A 24176-nucleotide genomic window follows, 5' to 3' on the forward strand; every position below is an offset into this window, starting at 1 on the left:
ACCAGTTTGGGTTCGAGTCAAAATGGTCAACCTTTAGTGAACCATGGTGCTCACTCGAACTTGCTCATGGTCGCTATTTAATGATTCTAAAACAACAGAGGGCGCTCTCCATTAAGGGTTAAGGTTATAGAGCACAGAATAGTTAATTACCTCGCACATATTAAACATGTTAATGTTGCTGGCTGTTGATCTTAATAAGCTCTGTTGTAATCAAGCTGGAAAGAATGAAAGGACAGAGAGAGGAAAAGAGTGACGAGATTTGAAATGATAAAGCAGGTGCAATTCTACAATTAAACAAGAGGGGGTTAGTGAATGCCTCAAATTATTTTCCTTCTCCCAAAGAAAGTGAAAGCAAGCATGAGTTTTATTTAAAAGGCAGAGGAAACCTTTGGTTTTTGGAATCGTACGATTGTTTTTAATCCTTTATATTTGGTTTGCGATAACACCATGTGTGTATCTACTTGCCCGTAGACACACACATAATGTTATCGAAAACCAAATATGTATTGATACCTCACCATGCAATGCCTCAAATCATATGTTTTAATCCTAGGTAAATGTAGAAGTATTCAATAAAACTAAGGTCTGAAAATTTCATTTCAAAAGGTGGTTGTGTTTTTGAGACATTGCCGGAAATCCGGAGCATATATGTCCACACAGGAAGATTAATCCTTCAGATATACCGCAGTACGTGTTCTCAGATTCAAATTTAGGGGCACATAAATTTGCATCTTTTTGCATTAACCATATTACTTTGAATGTTTTTCAAAATGCTTGATTCTATTGAACACTGCTGTAGACTTGTACCAAAGGTGTGATTGCCAACAACGTGTATACCTTCCCTTTTAAGGATCTATTAAGAATTTGCTTTCCTCGGTTTCAGCAGAAGACACAAAGATGATGTGCAGCTCTTAAAGACACTGGACACTGATGGTAATTGTCATAACAAACCTGTAAAAATTTGAGCTAAATTTGTCGCCGAGGTTGCGGGATAATAATGGAACACCCTTGTGACACGAAGTTGTGTGCTTTCAAAAATCAGATGCTTGGTTTCAAGACTTCAAAGTCTAATTCTAAGGTCTCAAAATCAAATTCGTGGAAAATTACTTCTTTCTCGAAAACTACGTTACTTCAGAGGAAACCGTTCCTAACAGTGTTTTATGCTATCTGCAACAGCTCCCCATTACTTGTTACCAAGTAAGGTTTTATGTTAAAAATTATTTTGAGTAATTATTACCAATAGTGTCCACTGCCTTTAAGAAACAACACTTCTCTAAACAGAGATTTTAATCACATGTTTGTTCTTTGTAATCCTATTAAATTCCTTAAACTACTTTGTTAGCAATCAATGCACGCTTTTGTATCTAAGCACAAACACACAGTATAAGTTCGCTACTAAAGTTAGCATTAAAACACTTGTTATGGCACCATTAAAAACAAATGCACTTTTTGGCACTCACAATCACTACATTATTAGCCAATAGAGATTTACTTACAGAAAATCAGGGCAGAGCTAGCATTATTTTATGTTAGTGGTGCCATCTAGCTACCGGGCAATTGCGTTGGTCTAGTGGGTAAGAAACTGCTCTAATTTCAAAGGTTGTGGGTTTGGCGCCCTCCAAAGTAATATGTAGGTGATATCTGTTTTTAACAGAGCTCGGGAAAGTACTGAGTATACAGTCCTAACACAGATCGGTGTAAGGGTCAAACCAAAATGACTATTCTTTATACCCAATGCAAATTGGGCACGGTTGGCTTGTGCGTAAAGCGCTCGCCTCTCACCAAGGTGACCCCGGTTCGATTCCCGGTCGAGGCTATATGTGAGTTGAGTTGTGCGTTGGTTCTCTGCTGTGCCACGAGGGTTTTCCAGACTATCCGGTTTTCCAGACTATCCGGTTTTCCTCCCTCAGGAAAAAATCAAACACTTTCGATCGTGGCTGTTCTCCGTGGTCATAATGGGTTGATGTGGCTGGCAGCTGAATGCGCCCTTGCATGCCTGCTTCTCGAACACGTTGTAGCCGTGTCCTTCGCAATTCAGCTCTTAGCTGCGAGTAAGGACGATTAGCCCCCAAATTATTATAAATTTAGCATCTACATTTATTAAGTCGATGCGGTACCCACTGCTAAAATATGGGATTCGAACTGCCTGTAGCTACCAAGCAATCTCGGTGGTCTAGTTGGTAAGACAATGCGCTAGAATTGCAAAGTGCAAAGGTTGTTGTGGGTTTGAATCCCACCCGACTAATATGACTGTGATTTGTTCACAGAACTTGGGAAAGTATACAATGCTAACACACATCAGTGTAAGGGTAAAGCCAAATTACAATGTTTTTGTCCCCGTTGCAAATTTAACATATAAAATCTTTGCGGTACCCTTTGCTAAAACATAGGATTCAAACTGCCTCTAGACACCGGGCAAACTCGGTGGTCTAGCTCGTAAGACACTGCTCTAGAATTGAAAAGGTTGTGGGTTTGAAACCCTACTGAGTAATATGCCTGTGATTTTTGTTCACAGTACTGGGAAAAGAAAACAGTGCTAACATACATCGGTGTAAGAGTAAAACCAAAATGAATCAACTTTGAAATGGTTTGGCCTTTCCTTTTTACTGGACTTACCTCTGCAAAACCTACTGTGTCGTCGTCCATGCCAGCCAATTCAAAAGACCTCTTGTGGAATGTTGGATTGGGGAAAGTTGGCTCCGAACTCTCTTCTTCTTCGTCTATCGTATCACCGTGGCAAGCAAACGTAACATTTCCCTCATCATTATCTCTCTGATTTGTAGAAAAAAATTAAAGGTACATAATTTAGTTCGTTTTCATAGGAGTTTTCATGATCAACTTTTGTTGTGCCCAAAATCCGTATAGATTGATCGGTATGTCACATTTGACGTCCATGGTGGCAGCCATGTAATGTTTTAAATCGTGGTTGAAAAGCTTGGATTCCAGTCAAATCGACCACCACCGCTTGCCAACTCGATTCCGACCAACTCGACCGTTTAACCTGCTCGATCGTTGTACCATTGACTGTTGTGCTTTCAACTTAAAAGCTCAACTCGAATAGAAAAGTCAACTCGTCCGTTGTCCAGCGGCCCGTCCGCATATTTTTTTCCATGACGAACTAGGGCACACATTTTATTACCCCACGTTTGTCCTGCTCACACCCGGATGCAATCTACCCACGTTTGTCATGGGAAAAAAAATATGCAGTCCGAATCACACCGAATTAGATTTGGTCTAGTTGTAAGGGGTGTCAAGAGATCGTGTATGTAGGACGGAGCTGATCCATGTAGTGCCTTGAATGTGAGTATGATGATTTTGAATTGAATTCGCTGATTGACAGGAAGCCAGTGGAGTTTATAGAGTATGGGGGTGATGTGATTGAATTTTCTAGTACCAGTTAGAAGACGTGCTGCAGCATTCTGTACTGACTGGAGACGATTTAGTGTGCTCTGAGGAAGACCGGTAAGAACCTTCCTAATTAATCCATTTCTGACATGATTTTACAGGGCATTGAGGCACTAGGTAACCACAGAGAGACTGTTTGTTTAATTTGTGAGAAACTGTGGATAAGGCGCCTTCAGACCATTCAACCCCATGGTCTGAACATCCAAGAAGGAAATGACTAAAAAACTTTGCCTTCTCATTTTCCCCACAGTTATCCCCCCTTTTTAGCCTGCGCCTCATACATAAACTTATTACTTTTTCTCCCTCTTCCCACCCTTGATGTTATCCTTTGTGTTTCCATCTGTTTGTGGTCAAACCAGGGCCTAATTTCATAGAGCTGCTAAGCACAAAAATTAGCTTAGCATGAAACTTCTTCCTTGATAAAAACAGGATTACCAACCAAATTTCCAGCTGTTGCATATTGCGTGTTACTGGTATTCAGCTGTTGCTTGCTTATCCTGAAAATCATGTGGAAATTTGGTTGGTAATCCTGTTTTTATCAACGAAGAAATTTGATGCTAAGCAAATTTTTGTGCTTAGCAGCTCTATGAAATTGGGCCCAGGCGCCAAGTTCGACCCAAATAGCGTCAACTATATATAGGTGCCTGATCAACAGACGAACAATCTCTCTGTGGTTACCTAGTTTGAAATTAGGAAAGCAAACTTTTTCCAGAAGGGGAGAGATGCTCAAATTTACAGGGCATAATTCTCGTTGAGGATTTCTCAAAACTTCGAGAGAGGATTGCTTTCCAAAGAAGTTTTTTAAAACAAAAACTAGCACCTGACTAGTTGTCCATTAACTTACCACACGATATCGTGAGACGACTTGTCTGGAGTCAGCGTTCTTTTTTCTTCTTACTTTTATGACGATAATAAAAATGACAATGAAGATGAAGATGACGACAAAGATTGTGATGAGGACACTGGCAAAAAGTCTGCTACCAGACAGCTTAGCTGATGAATTCTGAAGAAGAAGCAAAAAACATTTCTAATAATACTAAAAATAATGATAACTAGTTATTATATATTGTAGACGATGTGACCTGTGACACCACATGTTTACAAAAGAGCCACCAAGCTTGGACTTCCTGCAGGCACGATTTGTACACAGCCTAATGAAAGAAAACATAAAATCCTATATTTTACAGAGATTGCACTGTCCAGTTCCTATCAACTTTTGATATGATGAAAGGGGGCACATCTCAAAACTTGTCCAGCTTTTACTTTCATAACTCTTGGTTTTATGTGGAAATTATGACACAAAATGTCAACTTTCCCATATGACCAGTGCAGTGTTTTGCCTGCCATACAAACCAAAGTATGTACAAGGTCACACTTATTGTTATCAAAGTTCACATGGTCTATAGCACAATTCACAAAAACTGACTCAGGGCACTTGACATCAGTGAAATGGTCATTGGGCCAATAACATTCCTTTTACATTTCTCAGCTCCCTGGAGAGTATACAACCTGGGAAACTGTAGCGCTCCAAAGGTTTTCTTATACACAACATCAACCTCTACCCTTCGCAAACCTCAGGTCCAAAAATACAAATGGTTTTATGGTGGGCCTATAAACTTTCAATGTTTTAGTTTTACTGTGTTTAAATGCCTTCTTGGAATAGCCCCAGGCTACTTATCATCTTGCCTTGCTCTCTACCAACCGCCACTCTCAAGCTTGCGATCAGCTTCTAATACCACACGCCTAACCGAACACTCAACAGACAACCGGACTTTCTCCTTTATTGCTCCCCGAATATGGAACAACCTCCCAATACCCATTAAAAAATTGCAACTCTTTGCCAATGTTCAAGAAAACTCTTAAACTGTTTCCAAGTGCAATATGTTGTTGTATTTTCCCATTGGTTTGCTCACTTTATAGCGCTTTGATCTTATCTGGAAAAGTGCTTTATAAAAATGCTCTGTTGTATGTATGAATAATTCCAACCATAAAGGCAGGGGATCAGTGGAATATAAACACAGTATTGGACCCCCAGCCGTGACACTTAACCATTGCTTCGTCCTTCGGATGGGACGTTAAGACGTTGGTCCAATGTGTTATGTAACGCATGTAAAAAAAAAAACAGTGCACTTATCGAAAAGAGAGAGGTGTTCCTGGTCCGATCGGCAGCACATTGCGCCACAGCACCTTGTATAAGCATTACATGGTGCTATCAAAATTAGGTATCATAATTCCAAAGTAGTCCCACATCTGGTAGGAAATACTGTATGTTACAGTGCCAGGAGCGTCACTGGGTGACGGACATGTGCGCTATATAAGAAGCCACAATTATTAGGGGTTTCGGCCTAACAGCCGAAACGCCTAGTGTAATCGTAGAGATTTTTAAAATTTTTATTATTATTCTTATTATTATTATTTTTCTTAACGGCCCTATTCCCATAAGGTTTGTACACAAATTTTGTTATGAAATAATCTTGTACTAAACAATGTCCCATCGTTACACATTACACTCCAAATTGTAGCTTATAACTTAACTTAGTTATTCCAATACTTGACGTCACCATTGCGTCATTCTTACCTGTTTTATAGATGTTTTAAAATTTGTGGCAAGCCGACGACTTCGTCATTTTCGGTGCCGACTTGCCATACTATTCCTTAAGTACACGTTAAAAAGCCTGTGGCATGGCACGGAATTCACGTAAATTCCGAACAAATCGACAGATTAATGAAAACCCAAACACGGAAATCAGTCTATAGCTGCACCATTTCCCAATAAATAGTGTTTGTTTCATGTTTTCCCCCCTTGCGTGAGGATATTTAAGTTTTTCTGGTTGTCTGACTTTCGGTTACATGGTGAGTTTTCCAATCCCGCATCCCGATGTGTAAACTAGAAAGCCCTTCGTATAAAATGCTGCAGATGTAGCGTTGTGTTCGGGGGAGGGTAAGTTTAGAGCAGGGTCACAATAATTATGACAAATCACTGTGGCAAACCACCCATCCTAAGTAAAGACGATTCTTAGTGCTTTTGAAATCTTACACTTGCCCGTTTTTTTCCGTTTCTGCATTATTTTGTCGATCCATCTATATTTTCCAGTTTCAAGCGAGTCCCGCTAGTGGTTCTTTCTCAGTCCTGTTTATACCCCATTTCGTTTATTTTGTTCCCGTTCAGTTTATTATTTTCCTGTCCTGTATCGTTTTCAAGTCTCTTTTCCTTTCCCCCTGACCTCATCATATCACTTAATTTTTTTCACGTCATTTATTTTGCCTTTCCCCAACTCCCTGTCCCACCGTGTGCCCGAGTCAATCTCCCGTCTCATATCTAGCCTGCGCCTCCGTGCCTCCCCCCTCCCGCGATCCCGTGCGTTGGCATTGTTTTTTGCTTGCCAGTGTTTGCTTGCCACTGTTTTCAAGTTGAATTTTATAAAAACAAATTTAAACAAAAACTCTCCATGATAGAGGCATCATCACCTTGTTACATGTATAGCGCCTACCTGTTTGTGACAATTTGTATTCAATGGCTTCCCAACTGTCTAATCGCACATCTTAAAAATCTAACATTAGGTAGTCCATCAGTGTGTTTATATTCTATTTTTGTTCCACCAGCCGAAACCCCTCTGTGTTCGTTTTTACAAACACTTAACCTCTAGTTATTGTTATTATTATTGTTATTACAAAATCTAAAAAGAATACTGGAAAGTTTCTTGCTACTTACAGAAATATCATCTGAAGACTTTGGTTTAATAACCTGGATTGGAAGTGACGTGATGTGTAAGATACCATTGGTGGTAGGAATGTCAAATACTGCAATTGGTACGCCATTGATTCTCACCGATTTCTGTCAAAGAAGGAAAACAATTATATCGAAAACTGAGTCATGTTTACAAAAATTCAAAGAACAGTTTTCTTATTAATACAATTTCGATTTGTGTGTTATCTTACAAATTTGTTAATAATAGTATTGACAGTTTGAAACAAACTTTAAAACGTGGGAAAACGACGCTTCTCTTTTTTTGTAAAGAAACCCCATTTACAAAGAAACTACACACTCTGGCCCAATTTCATAAAGCTGCTTATAGGCGATGTGACCTCTGACATCACATGTTTACAAATGAGCCACAGAGCCTGGACTTCCTGCAGGCACGATTTGTACACAGCCCAATGGAAGAAAACATAAAATCTTGTATTTTATGGAGATTGCACTGTGTAATTCTTATCAACTTTTGATATGATGAAAGGGGGCACATCTCAAAACTTGACCAGCTTTTACTTTCATAACTCTTGGTTTTATGTGGAAATTATGACACAAAATGTCAACTTTTCCATATGACCTGTGCAGTATCTTGCCTGCCAGAATACTCAAAGAATGTACAAGGTCACACTTATTGTAAACAAAGTTCACATGGTCTATATGGTCTATAAATGGCTGATTTTGCTCTTTCTGTGCAAGAATTGTACAGTCTATTATTGCATTCAGTTTCTGCAGACAAGAGCAGAAAGGGGGAGGGAAATATTTTGGGAAAGCAAATAAAAGATGTCTGTGTCAGAAATCATTTCATTGACATGTGTGTTAAGTCAAGTTCTTCCTCTATCTTTGCCTGTCTAGAATATAATCAGGCTTCTTGTGTACCAGTCGGTGAATTTCATTGGTTGAACGGGTACAGAATTCCAGCTAGCTGGTACTCATGTACACAACAAAATCAGGCATTAACACTGGTGTTACCAGCCATAAGGGTCAAAGTTGAAAACGGGCCAGTATCTAGGAGGATACTTACATCCACATTGGCAATGTCCACCACCAGCTTGCCCTGTGACCACGAGATCATGTTACTCCCGTTAACTAGCTGGTTTCTAAGCAACATCTGATCCGTTACTATGTGATTACCAATCAACATACCAGTGAAGGTCTGAAACGAAGAAGAGATTAACAAAAAAAGTTAACAACAAATTCCCAGAGTCAAAATTAATACTATTAATTATTATTTAACCAGGTTTTGAATTGTTCTGATGTCTCAGCCCGTTTAACAACCTCTGGAAGACTGTTCCATAACTGAACTGCTGCATATTGGAAAGAGCAGGAACTGTACGACTTGGTTTTGATAACTGGGGGAGTCAGAAGGGATTTATTTGAAGATCGCAGATTCCTGGTTGTTTTGTACTCCCGAACTAAGCTTATAGTGTCAAGTGTCTTTTACACTGTCCCTGCCTAAGTCCCTACTCCACAGGCCCTGCCAGTTCAAGAAGACTCCAGGGCTTTACCGCTTACCCCAACTCCAAAGTTGGGGTCGCTATTCCCAGGGGTATGCCCACTTGATGGGGAAGATCAGGGGTAAAGCGATTCAAGTGTGAAAAGGCCGGTCGTTATTCCCCTGGGTTGCCCCATGGGAAATAGACTAGCGTGAAAAGGGCTTTTTAGTTATGTCCATTGGAATGGCTATCCCAGCTTTGAAGTGTGTCAAGTAAGCCATTATGAGTGTTTATTTTTCTCCAGGAGAGTGTGAAACAAAACTTGCCAGGGGGTGGTGGTGCACAGGGCTAAAATTCCCCCAGGACTATCCTGGGAATGTTTGCAGTAGTGTGAACAGAGCTTATCAGAGAGATTTCCACTTACGGTGTTAGCTAATTCCGCAGAGTTGACTGGGATAAACAGGGTGAGTTTAGAGTTGGCGTTCCTCAGGGAATCTGTTAGCTTGACTCCTGCTGTAGATTGCTTTGCAAACACAAGGAGCGCCTAGTGGATCAAGAAGAAGTAAAATAGCATCGTCATCAGTCATAAAGCAAAATTGTGCATACAATCTGCTCACTGCTACAAGGTCATTAAATGTAATTCATAAATACCTCAGTTTCGTTATTCCTATTGATGGAGAGCGCGACACGTGGGGGTGTTTAAACAGTTGATAATGACCAGCTGGAGCTGTTTATAACCGGTTGTTTCGGATACGTTTAAATTCATACTATGCGCAGGAATGAATATCCGAAAACTGTCTCAGTCATAAAAATGCAACACACGTACAGAGCTCAACAATGTCGAAAAAAGGGATAGGTTTTACAGAGTTTCTTACTTTATTACTCCTTTTAACCAAAAAGGCATTTATGAATGGGAATAAAAGAGTAGTGAATTCGTCTCGGGCCTTTATCACACGGCCAAGATCCTGCAAGGTTTTAAACAGCAGTTTAAGAACTCTTTTAATCCCTTATTTCATACTTAAGATAATCAAAAGGTTGATAAGTGGAAAATAGATAGCTCAGTTGGTAGAGCGCCGGCACGTTAATCCGGAGGTCGTTGGTTCGAATCCCACTCTAGTCAATTCTTTGTTCAACCCCCAAAATCATTTACCCAGTCAGTTTCCCTTGTGGTTTATTTTGATATCTGAAACAAAAAGTCGCATCCCCTTAAGGTGATCCCCTGGCTGCCACTTCCCAGGTTGTATCGTCATTTGGGTGTAATCCCTGGCTACACGGCAGTTAATGGTTGTATGGCTCCTGACTGGCACCCCGAACAAAGATATTGACAAAATAGGGACACCGCCAATATAGGGCTAGATAGCTCAGTTGGTAGAGCGCCGGCACGTTAATCCGGAGGTCGTTGGTTCGAATCCCACTCTAGTCAATTCTTTGTTCAACCCCAAAAATCATTTCAAAATTTACCCAGTCAGTTTCGCTTGTGGTTTATATTGGTATCAGAAACAAAAAGTCGCATCCCCTTAAGGTGATCCCCTGGCTGCCGCTTCCCAGGTTGTATCGTAATTTGGGTGTGATCCCTGGCTACACGGCAGTTAACAGTTGTATGGCTTCTGACACCATTTAAATATTCTGTTGTACGTATGTATATGTACATGTATGAAATTCAATTCTAAATTTACATCCATAGCGTTGAAAGAAAGACAAATTAAATGGAGAGCAGACAAGGATGGAAGTTTCATTTTTTTTATATGTGGTTACCAGTGATCAAGACATACATGTACAGACAGACAGTAACAAAAGCGTAAACCACTCACTTGATAGTATATGGATAAATTCCTCATGTTGGACAGCGTCTCCAATGCGTTACCGTTACACAACACTCCAGTCCCGATGTAGCCTTCTTTGCATTGGCATCTCACCCCGGTAGAGGGCGGCAGACCGTCCCCATCAAAGGGTTGTCTACCCGTAGGTAGGGTTATGGGCGGACCAACTGTAGAGGGCCAGATAAAGATGGTATAATACATGGGATTTGAGGCATTGCTTGGCGAGGTATCAATGTTTGGTTTGCGGTAACACCATGTGTATATCTACTTATAATAATAATAATAATAATAATAATAACTAGGTAGATTATGTTCTTTAGAATAATAGTCTTTCGATAGCCCCATAAAACATGCGCATGACCTCAGTGTACATGTAGTACATTGTAGTAGAGTTTCGCATTGCAAAGGGGGGTCTATTGATTTCTAGAGGCCCCTTGCACAACGCAAAACGCACCTCCGAACAATGTGCGTCAATTTGAGAGTCACGTTTTTTGTGCATGTTTGTGCAAATGTGTTACTCCCAAAATGGACAGGACAGGTGCAAGTGAGTGGGCTGCGAATTGTGCAATGGGTCTTTATATTCTAATGTCGTGGAGTAAATATTTCAGAATTTGGGAGACTTCTCGGGAGAGCTGCTTTGCTTATTAACTACTACCTAGGCAGAAGGTAGGAAATCGGGCGGGATTACTACTTTCAAGACCAATTAAGAACCCAATCCGCGGAAGTAAAGTTAACAGCGAGAAGTCCACTCGATCCACTAAGCGGTAGTAGAATATACAGCAGGGCAAATTCTCTAAAGAACATAATATACATCAAGCAAGTAGATATACACTTGGGAAAATGACTTTGCCCCAGTTGGACACACAGGCGGTAAATTATTATTTTGGGAACAATGCTGCAAAGCGACCTATAATTATCCATATTGGATAGCAATCTGTCCAACATTAAGATTTGGAGCGTTAAAGCAGTAAATACATTACAAAATAAAGGCCAATAACGATCTTTGTGTGTGGTATAGAAATGGAAAAACAAATCTTTATCACCTACAAAATTGTTGTACCCTATTGTCCAATCACTTACCAGGATTATTAGTGCCATCTATACAGATGGCATTTATGTGACATCCCCCATTATCAATGGAACATCCTTGGCCGGGTCTGTTGTTTGGCTCTGAACAGACTATTCCATCTCCCTGAAGAGGGGGGATACATGTGCAAGATCTGGCATTCTTTTGAGAGAACAATGTGAAAAGAGAATTGTGAATGGTTTTTAGCAAACATTAAAAGGTTTTCTTTGGCAATGGTGAATTTATTAGGGAAACAAAAAGAGAAATATCAAGATTAGTTCACCCTCGTCATTAACAATTTCTTTTTACATAAAAACAGCAGCTGATCTGAGGCATCTTGCCAGCCAGAAAATGCTATAGAATGCATGAGATCACTCTTTGAAGAGCTTTAAGCAGAAAATGTTGCTTAACAATTATCCACTTAGCAGAAATGAGCAGGAAACCAGTCACAAATACTACAAGTGAAATCAGACTTTGGCTTGTAACCTTATAATTGTTAGCAAAATTGTGTGTGCTAAGCTACTGTCTGTGCTTAGGCATGCAGCCGAGGGCCCAATTTCATTAAGTATCTTTCATGCTTGACAAAAATTGATAGGGGCACCAAACACAAAAATGCAAACCTCGTGCAATTTTGGCTGGTAACCTGTTTTTGCCCAAGAGAAACTTTTCTGTGCTTTGCAAGTTTATGTGCTTACAGACTTTATGAAATTGGGCCCAGGAGGCAAACGTGGATTCTGCTTTAATAGCACAAATTGGAAACCGGTAGAGGTCACTTTATATCATGAATTCAGTTGTTAAGAACTCACCGGACCGGTTAGCTTGCACATTGCATCCTGATGACATCCGCCATTGTTCACCATACAGGGGTCTACGGGCTGGCAAACATGGCCGTCACCTTCGTAGTTGGCATGGCAACGACAATCAGCTTCCGTGCCAACCTGGGTACAGTTGGCGTACATACTACACCCGCCATTGTTGTTGATGCATTGGTTGATTACTGAGAACAAACAAAATTGAGTTATTTTTGTAAACGGCCGCATAAATAAAGCAATAAGGGGATATTGTATTAAAGGCACTGGACACTATTGGATATTGCTCAAAATAATTATTAGCATAAAACCTTACTTGGTAACAAGTAATGGGGAGCTGTTGGATAGTATGTGAGAAACGGCTCTCTCTAAAGTAACAGAGTTACCAAAGAAAGAAGTAATTTTCCACGTATTTGATGTCGAGACCTCAGAATAAGGTTTTGATGGTTTGAAATCAAGCATCTGAAAGCACACAATTCAAGTGACACAGGTGTTTTTTTACTATCTGGCAACTTGGACGACTAAGTGAGCTCAAATTTTCACAGGTTTTTTTATTTTATGCATATGTTGAGATACACCAAGTGAAAATACTTGTCTGAGAAAATTACCAATAGTGTCCAGTGTCTTTAAGGGCGATGAAAGAAATCATCCTCTCACCTCATACCAGGGCCCAACTTCATGGCTCTGCTTAATACCATAAGCAAAGAATCGGGGCTTGCGGAAGCAGGGAATTCTGCGCTTACTTTAAGCATATTTTGCAGGTTAGTTGGGAATTTGGTTAATGAGTATAGGTATTCAACGCTTACACAACTAACGCAGAGATTCTGCACATGAAAGTAGGTGGAGAATATATATCGTATGTCCAGTAAGCAGAGTCATGAAATTAGGCGCTGAGGCTTTGTACACAAAATTCCTTTGCCTTCAGAATTTCCTTATGATTTTTCCTTTTTTTGTTATGTCCTTGGTCTCCAGAAGGTACAGAATATGAGCACATGCAACTACACGCAGCGCATAACTCTCAACCAATGTTAGCCTATCAGGCATGTGCGTTTCTGGCACATGCAACCACGCACAGCACATTACTCTCAACCAATGTTAGCCTATCAGGTGTGCGCATTTCTGGTACATGCAACTACGCGCAGCGCATAACTCTCAGCCAATGTTAGCCTATCAGGCGTGCGCGTTTCTGGCACATGCAACTACACGCAGCGCATAACTCTCAGCCAATGTTAGCCTATCAGGTGTGCGCATTTCTGGTACATGCAACTACACGCAGCGCATAACTCTCAGCCAATGTTAGCCTATCAGGCATGTGCGTTTCTGGCACATGCAACCACGCACAGCACATTACTCTCAACCAATGTTAGCCTATCAGGTGTGCGCATTTCTGGTACATGCAACTACGCGCAGCGCATAACTCTCAGCCAATGTTAGCCTATCAGGCGTGCGCGTTTCTGGCACATGCAACTACACGCAGCGCATAACTCTCAGCCAATGTTAGCCTATCAGGTGTGCGCATTTCTGGTACATGCAACTACGCGCAGCGCATAACTCTCAGCCAATGTTAGCCTATCAGGCGTGCGCGTTTCTGGCACATGCAACTACACGCAGCGCATAACTCTCAGCCAATGTTAGCCTATCAGGCATGCGCGTTTCTGGCACATGCAACCACGCACAGCACATAACTCTCAGCCAATGTTAGCCTATCAGGTGTGCGCGTTTCTGGCACATGCAACTACACGCAGCGCATAACTCTCAGCCAATGTTAGCCTATCAGGTGTGGCCGTTTCTGGCACATGCAACTACACGCAGCGCATAACTCTCAGCCAATGTTAGCCTATCAGGTGTGCGCGTTTCTGGCACATGCAACTACACGCAGCGCATAACGTTTCATCAAAGATGGCAGTCAACGACATCATGTGCCATCCATCTATACAGTACAAACTATGGGAATATCTACCTGTACATGAGTACCACTGCCATAGCATTCCGGCCTGCACTGGCACTGGTTCCTCTGACACACTGGAGGCAATAACCAAGGAGCATGGAGGCAATGACCAGGGACATAGAGACAATGACCAAGGGCATGGATGCAATGACCAGGGGCATGAAGGCAATGACCAGGGGCATGGAGGCAATGACCAGGGGCATAGAGGCAATGACCAGGGGCATAGAGGCAATGACCAGGGGCATTGAGGCAATGACCAGGGGCATGGAGGCAATGACCAGGGGCATAGAGGCAATGACCAGGGGCATAGAGGCAATGACCAGGGGCATGGAGGCAATGACCAGGGGCATAGAGGCAATGACCAGGGGCATGAAGGCAATGACCAGGGGCATAGAGGCAATGACCAGGGGCATTAAGGCAATGACCAGAGGCATGGAGGCAATGACCAGGGGCATGGAGGCAATGACCAGGGGCATAGAGGCAATGACCAGGGGCATTAAGGCAATGACCAGGGGCATAGAGGCAATGACCAGGGGCATAGAGGCAATGACCAGGGGCATTGAGGCAATGACCAGGGGCATGAAGGCAATGACCAGGGGCATAGAGGCAATGACCAGGGGCATTAAGGCAATGACCAGGGGCATAGAGGCAATGACCAGGGGCATTGAGGCAATGACCAGAGGCATGGAGGCATTGACCAGGGGCATGGAGGCATTGAAGTCTTAACACTTTACCAAATAGACCAAACTATGAGAATACCTACCTGTACATGAGTAGCCACTGCCATAGTATTCCGGTCGACACTGGCACTGATTCCTCTGACGACACACTGCGTTCATGTGACACGGTGGGTCACAGACTGGTATCACAGACAGCTGGGTCTCACATTGAATGCCGCTGTAGCCTGCATCACAGAAACAGCGGCCGGTACCAGACACACTATCTTCACATTGACCATTCCTTGTGCATTGACACTCTGGAAATAAAAACAGATAAAGTTCTTTGGTAGTAAATAAACACCCGTTTCAGACAGGCCCTCCAGAGTTGGGCCGAACCAAATTCTGAATTTAAGTACATGCAAAGTTTGACGGCTGAAACAGTCGGGAGGGAGCAACTGGACGCGTGAGATGTGGAAAGATCAACTGTTGCCTCCAGAGCGCCTTCGTTCCAGATGTCGATCTGGTCATGAGCTGAGCCAATGTAAATGTTCGCCTGTCTGAAACCAAACCTATTTGGTTAGGCCCGACTCTGGCGCAAATCTGTGCAAAAAGATAATTTCTTGCACTCTTAAAAATGCAGCTAATTCCATGGACAATTTTTTTTATTGAAACGCCATTAGATTTGTTCATGCAGTTATCTGCAGCTGCTTAAAGTAGAAATCCATTGGGGCTTAGCAGAGACTCAAACCAACGATTCCCTGCTTTGTGATTTGTCTTTTGGTAACGGAAGAATGCAAAATCAAACGAGTTAACAACTTGTTAACATCTAAAGGTCTAACCTAATTGAATAATATCAAAAACTTACTTGGAAACGAGCAACAGAGAGCTGTTCGGTAGTATAAAACATTGAAAGAAACAACTCCCTCTGAAGTAAGGTAGTTTTGAGAAAGAGGTACTTTATCACGAAAATGTTTGAATCTGAGAAAGACTTCAGGCCTGAAGCCTTTCTCAGGTATCTGAAAGCCCTTATAACTAGGCCTGGGTGAATCATTCGAATATCCGGTTAATGGCGAATAGGTTTTCCTATTCGTAACTGCGAATGCCTTTTTTTTCTTAACCGGATATCCGCATAGGGCGCGAATACCTATTTACAAACCGGATAATTCTGTAATTACAACCGAGTAACCGGATATTCTTTAATATCCGAACATCCGCGGACGTCGGGCGACAACTGATATGAATGTTTTGTCTGAATCCTTATGAAACTTCTATTATTAAGACAGTAAAAACAGCATAAATTAAGTATTTAACTATGCTCACCTCCGTGAAGAGTTAAAACAATGAAATTTCGGACGTAACTTGTTCAAAGATTACAAAAGTTTTCCTTCACGTAGAGTCAATCACGATCAAAAGAAAAAGCAAATCGCCATCTTTAAATTAGATCCGGTCATTTTTATGAATGAACCGAGTGACACTGTCTAAAACTTATATCAATCGGCCCATAAGATCTCATTCACAAACGAACAGCGCCCTCTAGCGGCAAAAAAATATGTTTTTTAATATGTTTTTATTTTTATTTTTTTAAATAGCGCCCTCTAGCGGCGAAAAAACTATGCGAATATCCGGTTAATTTCGGATAGTTGGACAGCGGTATCCGAATAACAAAATTTCACTATTCGCCCAGCACTCTTTATAACCAATAACTAAAGCTCTGGTTTGGGGGTCACTTAAATGCACCCCTGGGTCTTACCGTCACAATCTGGTCCATAATGTCCACGCTGACAGAGTTCACAAGCTACGCCAGTAAATCCCTGATCGCATAGGCACCTCCCGCTACCAGTGTAAGTGTCGTCACAAACCCCACGCCAGCTGCATGGATTACGCACACCCCCTGGACACTCTGTGTGGGAAAAAGGCATTGCAACAAATTTTGAGTCATTAGCAAACTTGACATCACTCGCATGAATGTTCCCCGAGCAAACAAAGTTCTAGGTCAAAAAGCTTTCAGTGTAGCTGGGCCAATGATCTGGAACAATCTCCCTACTGCCATTAGGTTAGGGAATCTGTTAAGGCCCGGTCCCACTGCAGCGATAACGAAAACGATAACGATCACGGCGCAAAGAAAACGCATTCTATTGGTCGAATTGCTCCACGCAGAATTCGCACACGCTCATTCAAACAATGTAATGCGTTCTCTTTGCGTCATTATCGATATCGTTCTCGTTATCGCTGCAGTGGGACCGGGCCTTTACTCTATCTGCACTGCGTAAAGTGCTAAAGACTCACCTTTTTCCATGTTAATTTCTTTCTAGTGCACTGAGATCTTGAAGGAATAGGGCCTTATAAATTGTAATTGTTTTGTTGTTATGTTACTGATACTTTATTGTTAAATTCACTATATGAGAACTACATAATAATAATAAATAATAGTAATAATAAGACTTGTAATGCGCACATATCTACACTGCTGGGTGTTCAAGGCGCAGTAAAACCAAAAACAAAAACAAAAACAAAACACAACACAAAGAAAAACAGACACAACAAAATTAGTCATTCAAAACCTGTGACATAAGATAAGTTTTGAGAAGAGAGAGAGAGAGAGACAGAGAGAGAGACTCTTACCTCGACAGTCAGGACCATAGTGTCGCTCACAACATCTCGGCTCTCTCTTTTGTCTGAGACAACGTTGTACGCATCCACGCTGATAGTCAAACCAGCCAACCGAATAGAAGCAATCTCGCAGGTTACCACCCTTTGAAACAAAAACAAAATCAGCGAAAACCAACGTTAACATATTATTCATGTTTGTTCACTGTAAACTAATAAACCCATTTAGTGTAAACACAAGGAGTTGTCGGCAACAAGCAGATTGTCAAGTTCACAAGGAGTTAGGACTAGTCCTAACCTAGGAGATATTAAAAACTCAGTTAGGGCAAGTAACTCGTCCTAACTCGAGACTAGTCTTAACTCTTTGGGAAATCCTACCAAAGAGTAAAAGTGTCATGACCCGGATTCGAACCCACACTCTGCTGTTAACAACACCAGCCATCGATTTCACCAAACTCTTCCCAACTTAGGATTTAACTCAGGACTTAGGACGAGTTAAGTTCTGTAATGATAAACGTTAGGAAGCATTGACATCCTATGTTTGGATGAGTAACTCGTCCTAACTTCGTGAAATCGGCGACAGAGCTTGGGTTTGGTGAACTAGACCGCTCAGCAACAACAGCCAAATCTATTTCAGCATAGTGCTGCGATTTGTTTTCTTTGTTATATTTTCACACTTTTGCTGGATGTAACGAGAGATGTCAGTTATCTAGGGATACTCACAACTGGTACTGAGCCTAGTGGGCATTGGATGGTTCGGCTGCAGGAATGACAGTCTGTCTGTTCAGTTGAAGAAAAGAAAAAAACAGGCAACACATTTTTAGCCCGTACAACTTTTCCATCAAAAAGGTTGTAGGTTAGCTTGTTATTAATATTCTTATTTAATTATTTCTAGTGATGAAACCATGAATGTCTTATAAGTGAACTTAATCACTCGCAAGCCTGAGGAAACCTGTAAACAATGGTGCTTGCAATGTGAACCAGAGACACCGGGGTTAACCACTAATCTTCCACGATAAGTGTTCTGGATTCATATATTTGGACTGCACTCCAATTCTTTGTGGAGTAATATTTTTTACTACAAAATTGGTCGCCGGAGTTAGTTCCCAAAGTCAAAGGAAAAACACGCAATTTTGAGGCATATTTGAGTGGATCATTTTATAACAAACAGTTACATGTACAAACACTTTTCATAATAATAACAATAATAACCAATCTGCCCAATCCAGGGCAACGTGTCCCTTAAAACGAACCAAGATTTATTTGAAGAAAAAAAACACTGTTGAAAATTTTAACCTTTTTTGGCCTGTTTTGGATTGTTTCTCCCTACTGATATTTCTGACAAACAACCCATTTAAGCTTGATCACATCACAATCAGAAAGTTCCAAACAACTATCAAAGGATTATTAGGAAAACCAGTCCAAGGCAAAATTTCATAGAGCTGCTTGACACGTTTCAGCTTAGCAGAAATGAGCAGAATACCAGTCACAAATTGAACATGTGACAAGGTAGTTTAGCTGGTAACCTTTACCTGGTAAGCATAGTTTAAGGCTGCTTTTTGTGCTACAGCAGCTCTATGAAATTGACCCCTAGCTATTACTCACTGTGAACGTGATGTTCTGTATATCGTCACATCTCCCTCCGATGCTTGGAGGTTCCAGCACTGTGTCCAGTCCATAGAATAATCCATCACGATATGCCGTCTCAAACTCAACGATCTTACTGTCTCCATTAACCAGCACGCCCTGCAAATAAAAACACGTTAAAGGCAGTGGACACTGTTGGTAATTACTCAAAATATTTTTTAGCATAAAACCTTTCTTGGTGACGAGTAATGGGGAGAGATTGATGGTTTAACACATTGTGAGAAACGGCTCCCTCTGAAGTGCCATAGTTTTTGAGAAAGAAGTAATTTTCCACAAATTTGATTTCGAGACCTCAGATTTACATGTAAGGTCTTGAAATCAACCATCTAAACGCACACAACTTTGTGTGACATGGGTGTTTTTTTCTTTCATTATTATCTCGCAAGTTCGAAGACCGATTGAGCTCAAATTTTCACAGGTTTGTTATTTTATGCATATGTTGAGATACACCAACTGTGATAGTCTTTGACAATTACCAATAGTGTCCACTGCCTTTAAAGGGTTTGGGTCCTTTTTTGAGACACCCAAACACCACAGCGTCCACAGATTTACCTTTTGAATTTACACGGTTTAAAGATAATGGTGGTAGAAAGCTCCTCTTAAATATACCTTGCTAAGGTGAGGTAGTTTTTGAGAAATTTTTGAGTAAAGCAATTTACCCAAAATAATTTTCTACACGAAAAATTGAGTGGGAATCTCGAACCAACGACCCATGTGCTGGCACTCTACTTATACTGGCCCCCTTTAAAGGCAGTGGACACTATTGGTAACTACTTAAAAACATTATTAGCATACACCCTTAATTTGTAAGTAGTAATAGGGAGAGGTTGATAGTATAAAACGTTGTGAGAAACGGCTCCCTCTGAAGTAATGTAGTTTTCGATAAAGAAGTAATTTTCCACGAATTTGATTTTGAGACCTCAAGTTTAGAACTTGAGGTCTCGAAATCAAGCATCTAAGAGTACACAACTTCGTGTGACAAGGGTGTTTTTTTGTCATAGTTATCTCGCAACTCTGACAACCAATTTAGCTCAAATTTTCACAGGTTTGTTATTTTATGTACATGTACATGTTGAGATACACCAAATAAGAAGACTGGATTTTGACAATTACCAATAGTGTCCACTGCCTTTAAGTTCTATAGCAAGGGTTGAGAAGATACAAACTTACTTGGTTCCTTTGGCATGCGATACTAATATTGGCCCCCTGTATGTTCTATAGCATACAATGTAGGTTGAGAAGATATCAATATACCTGGTTCATTTGGCACCTAATACTAATATTGGACTCTTGTATTAGTTCTATGGCATGGGTTGAGGAGATATAAATTTACTTGGTTCATTTGGCATGCCATACTAATATTGGACCCCTGTAAGTTCTATAAAATGGGTTGAGAAGATATTAACTTACTTGGTTCATCTGGCATGCCATACTAATACTGGACCCTTGTAAGTTCTATAAAATGGGTTGAGAAGATATTAACTTACCTGGTTCATTTGGCATGCCATACTAATATTGGACCCCTGCAAAGTAGCTTCACGTATTTCCCTTGTCGCCATCTGAGTTGTCTGAATCTAATACAAGAGTATAAAGAATTTTTTTATTTTGTATTTAATATTAATAGGAATGGTAACAAGCTTTCATTTGCGCTCTACTATGTCCAAACAATTGAATTATTTCACATTTGTTCCTGAATAGAGGTTTCAATTGAATCTGTCTTATTTAGGCTCTCACACTGCTCGAGTCGGGGAGGGTTCAAGTCAAAACCTCATTGAACTCTTGGTGGCAGCAGACACTGCGGTTGTACCTGGATTGTACTTTGCTGCCTAGCGACGAGTTTAAGGGTTTCGCTACACAGCTATCATCTCAACAGTCACAGGTTATTGGGACTTTTACTTTGCGAAGCGCTTGTACAAATGAATGCTGGTAAACTTGTACGGAAATGTTCAAGGTACCACCACACACTGCGGTGCACCGCAGTGTGTGCTGCCACCAAGAGTTCAAGATCGGTGATGGATTGCTGTGTTGGATGCATTCTTTTGGCTGCAAAAGGTGATTTGTATACAAATTTAAACCGAACAGCATTTTTCAAAAAACAACATTGTATCTCTTGGTACCCTATTCTGGAATAACCTCAACTCTAATATTAAACATTCTCATCCACTTAAAGGCAGTGGACACTATTGGTAATTACTCAAAATAATTATCATCATAAAACTTTCTTGATTACGAGTAATGGGGAGAGGTTGATAGTATAAAACTTTGTGAGAAACGGCTCCCTCTGAAGTGACATAGTTTTTGAGAAAGAAGTAATTTTCCACGAATTTGATTTCGAGACCTCAAGTTTAGAATCTGAGGTCTCAAAATCAAGCATCAGGAAGCACACAGCTTTGTGTGACAAGAGTGTTTTTTTCTTTCAATATTATCTTGCAACTTCGACGAAGGTTGTTATTTTATGCATATGATGAGATACACCAACTGTGAAGACCAGTCTTTGACAATTACCAATAGTGTCCACTGCCTTTAAGTCATTCTCTAACAAACTGAAACACCACCTCGTGAATATGCATTTGTAGAAATTATACACACTAACTGTACAAGGACTGTTGTTTTGATAATTATTTATATTGATTAGTCTGGTCCATCTCATTGTTTTTGTTGTTTTTATTTGTTTTTTAGTTGTTTTCATTGTTGTCCTTGTCGTGTCCAAGTCCTTGTCTTTCTCAGGGAAATGTACAAAAGCAGTATGCTTAACCTTTCCCCCGTATGTTGGCCAGCATGTTAATAACACTAGGTATTACCCAGGAAAAAATTCCCATTGAAAAAAATCAATGGGATTTAATGGGATCCCATTGAAAATTTGAATGGGATTAATGGGATACAATGGGATTGGGGTGGAATTTGGGACATATTCAACCGGATCTAATGGGATCCACAGGGGATCCCATTGAATCCCATTGAAACAATGGGATCCCATTGAATCCCATTCAAAATATCAATGGGACTCAATGGGAATTTTTTCCTGGGTAATCTTTGAAATTTGTATTCATTTTTTGTAACTGCTGAATTATGTGGCATCCATATTTCATTTTGCTACTAATACATGTAGACCCTTCCCATGAAATATGTAAATTGCACATAGCGCGTGCGCACTAACGTTTTGGTTGGCAAAATGAGGGAATATCGCGCTGTTTTGTACACGGCTAATGGGAGCGTGACGCAGACGCGATTGCGCGTCTGCTTAGTGCACATCTCTATGGCGTTTGCCAACCAACAGGGTCTGTACGCATGCGTGAATGTGATTAGCATATTTCATGGGAAGGGTCCATTGTTATTTGTTTTCAACTGTATGCTTAGTTGTCAATGTCGACATGAAAAATAAACGTCCACTGAATTGAATTGAATTCTTTACCTTCCTGTGTGATATGATGTGATATTTCAGATACTCTCTCAGGGTCTCTATATTCATTGGGTCTCGTAGCTCGGCCAGCTTGCCCGGGTAGAGACTCATGAACGCCTGATTGGTCGGCATGAAGACGGTCAGGGGAAGCATCATGGGGTTATTGTACACCTCCAACAGGCCGCACCTCTCCATCAGCTCAATGAAGATGCTGTACGTAGCGTTTGCTGCCACTCGTTCCAGTGGTTGCTGTGATTTTGTGGAAGAATGAAGAGATGAAGTCAAATTTACAATAAACTATGGCACTTTTTCACCAGACACAAAGGCCTGAAGGCCACTTCAAGGTGTGGGCTACAAATATTTTTCCAGGGGCCGTTTCCACCTACTCCAAGGGCTGAAACAGTGTTACCCCCTCTATGTACAGTCCATACAGATGTACATGTAGGCTTGGGTATCATCCATTTTAAGCCTGGCTGGCAGAGCAGAAAACACTACCTCCCCAACTCTACAAAGCACAGGTTAAGTGTCTTGCTTATGGACACAAGTGTCATCCGGAACTCGAACCCACACTCTGCATATCAGAAACACCAGAGCTTGAATCCAGTGCTCTTAACCGCTAGGCCATGACGTGCCACTGTGGCGTGCCATGATCTACATGTACCTCAAGGCACTTCAACATTCAGCATTTACTGCAAGGTATATGGGACTACCTTTGAATTATGAAAACTCCTTTTACAGTAGCACCATGTTATAGTTTACAAACCAGGAACCCTGGGGCGAACCTCTTCTCTTTACGATAAGTGCACTGGGTTCTTTTAGATACATTACACAACCACAGCTTTATCAAATGTATGTCCCATCCGGAGGCGAAGCATCATGGTACATGTAAGTGTCTTGCTTGACGACACGGGCGTCACGACTGGGACTCAAACTCTACTGATCAGATACACCAGAGCTTTTAACCGCTAGGCCATGACACGCCACAAAACTTAACCCCAGAACTTGAATTTGATGCTCTAAACGGTACGGCCATGGAACCCTAACTTCTAGTCGGGGTGACCAAAACACATCCCTAGTAAACAGTAATGGTGAGACTCAAGGCTGACAAAAAGTCTTAAACAGGGATCCTGTTTTTTGGAGTTTAGTTGAAATGATGGCATTTCCACCCCTCAATAACCCCTGTAGTTAAGGATTCAACGAGCTTTTGGGAACAGTATACCAAGTGCTAAAGAAGCAGATTGTTTCCAGGCAAACTTCAAAAAGTCTGAATTCAGATTAAAGTCTGAAATTTCTAATCCCTTATAACACTCACCTCTAAGTGTCCAGGTCTGGCACCCAGCCTACTGGGGATCAGGATCTTATCTATGGTGTGTATAATGCCATTGCTTGTCTCATAGTCTGGTGCTGTAACGCGAACTTCGCTGTTAACACTCAGTCCTTCAACCTACGAGATAAAAACACAAAACATAACGCCAAACAATGTGATTAATAAACTAGAAAAATTCACGTTAAAGCTTGTATGGCAGTGAACTCTGACCTGTTTTCTAAAATCTTGTTATTGAGCTTCTTCTAAATTGCACGCTTGAGAATGGGCGATGATGAAAAAACCCAGGAAATTAATAACGTATGTA

General features: G+C 41.0%; 1 protein-coding gene across 2 annotated transcripts in view; it reads right to left on the reverse strand.

Annotated features, from left to right (window-relative positions):
- LOC139952293 (stabilin-2-like) overlaps positions 1 to 24176 on the reverse strand; it is a 90231-nt gene that overhangs the window by 5708 nt on the left and 60347 nt on the right. Inside the window, exons 43-59 of one of the 2 annotated variants that reach the window (XM_071951382.1) lie at positions 23858 to 23989; positions 22558 to 22794; positions 20633 to 20719; positions 19104 to 19244; positions 18222 to 18278; positions 17514 to 17643; positions 16642 to 16791; positions 14996 to 15208; positions 12282 to 12472; positions 11490 to 11637; positions 10401 to 10576; positions 9014 to 9133; positions 8178 to 8309; positions 7118 to 7240; positions 4250 to 4408; positions 2617 to 2772; positions 151 to 215 (exon numbers count right to left, since the gene is read on the reverse strand). In XM_071951382.1, the coding sequence (XP_071807483.1) occupies positions 192 to 215; positions 2617 to 2772; positions 4250 to 4408; positions 7118 to 7240; positions 8178 to 8309; positions 9014 to 9133; positions 10401 to 10576; positions 11490 to 11637; positions 12282 to 12472; positions 14996 to 15208; positions 16642 to 16791; positions 17514 to 17643; positions 18222 to 18278; positions 19104 to 19244; positions 20633 to 20719; positions 22558 to 22794; positions 23858 to 23989 (2376 nt within the window). In that variant the 3' untranslated portion in view covers positions 151 to 191. The remainder of the gene's footprint in view (positions 1 to 150; positions 216 to 2616; positions 2773 to 4249; positions 4409 to 7117; positions 7241 to 8177; positions 8310 to 9013; positions 9134 to 10400; positions 10577 to 11489; positions 11638 to 12281; positions 12473 to 14995; positions 15209 to 16641; positions 16792 to 17513; positions 17644 to 18221; positions 18279 to 19103; positions 19245 to 20632; positions 20720 to 22557; positions 22795 to 23857; positions 23990 to 24176) is intronic. The other variant, XM_071951391.1, reaches the window with a different exon arrangement.

The sequence above is a fragment of the Asterias amurensis genome, chromosome 2 (assembly GCF_032118995.1).
Source record: "Asterias amurensis chromosome 2, ASM3211899v1".
Taxonomy (NCBI): domain Eukaryota; kingdom Metazoa; phylum Echinodermata; class Asteroidea; order Forcipulatida; family Asteriidae; genus Asterias; species Asterias amurensis.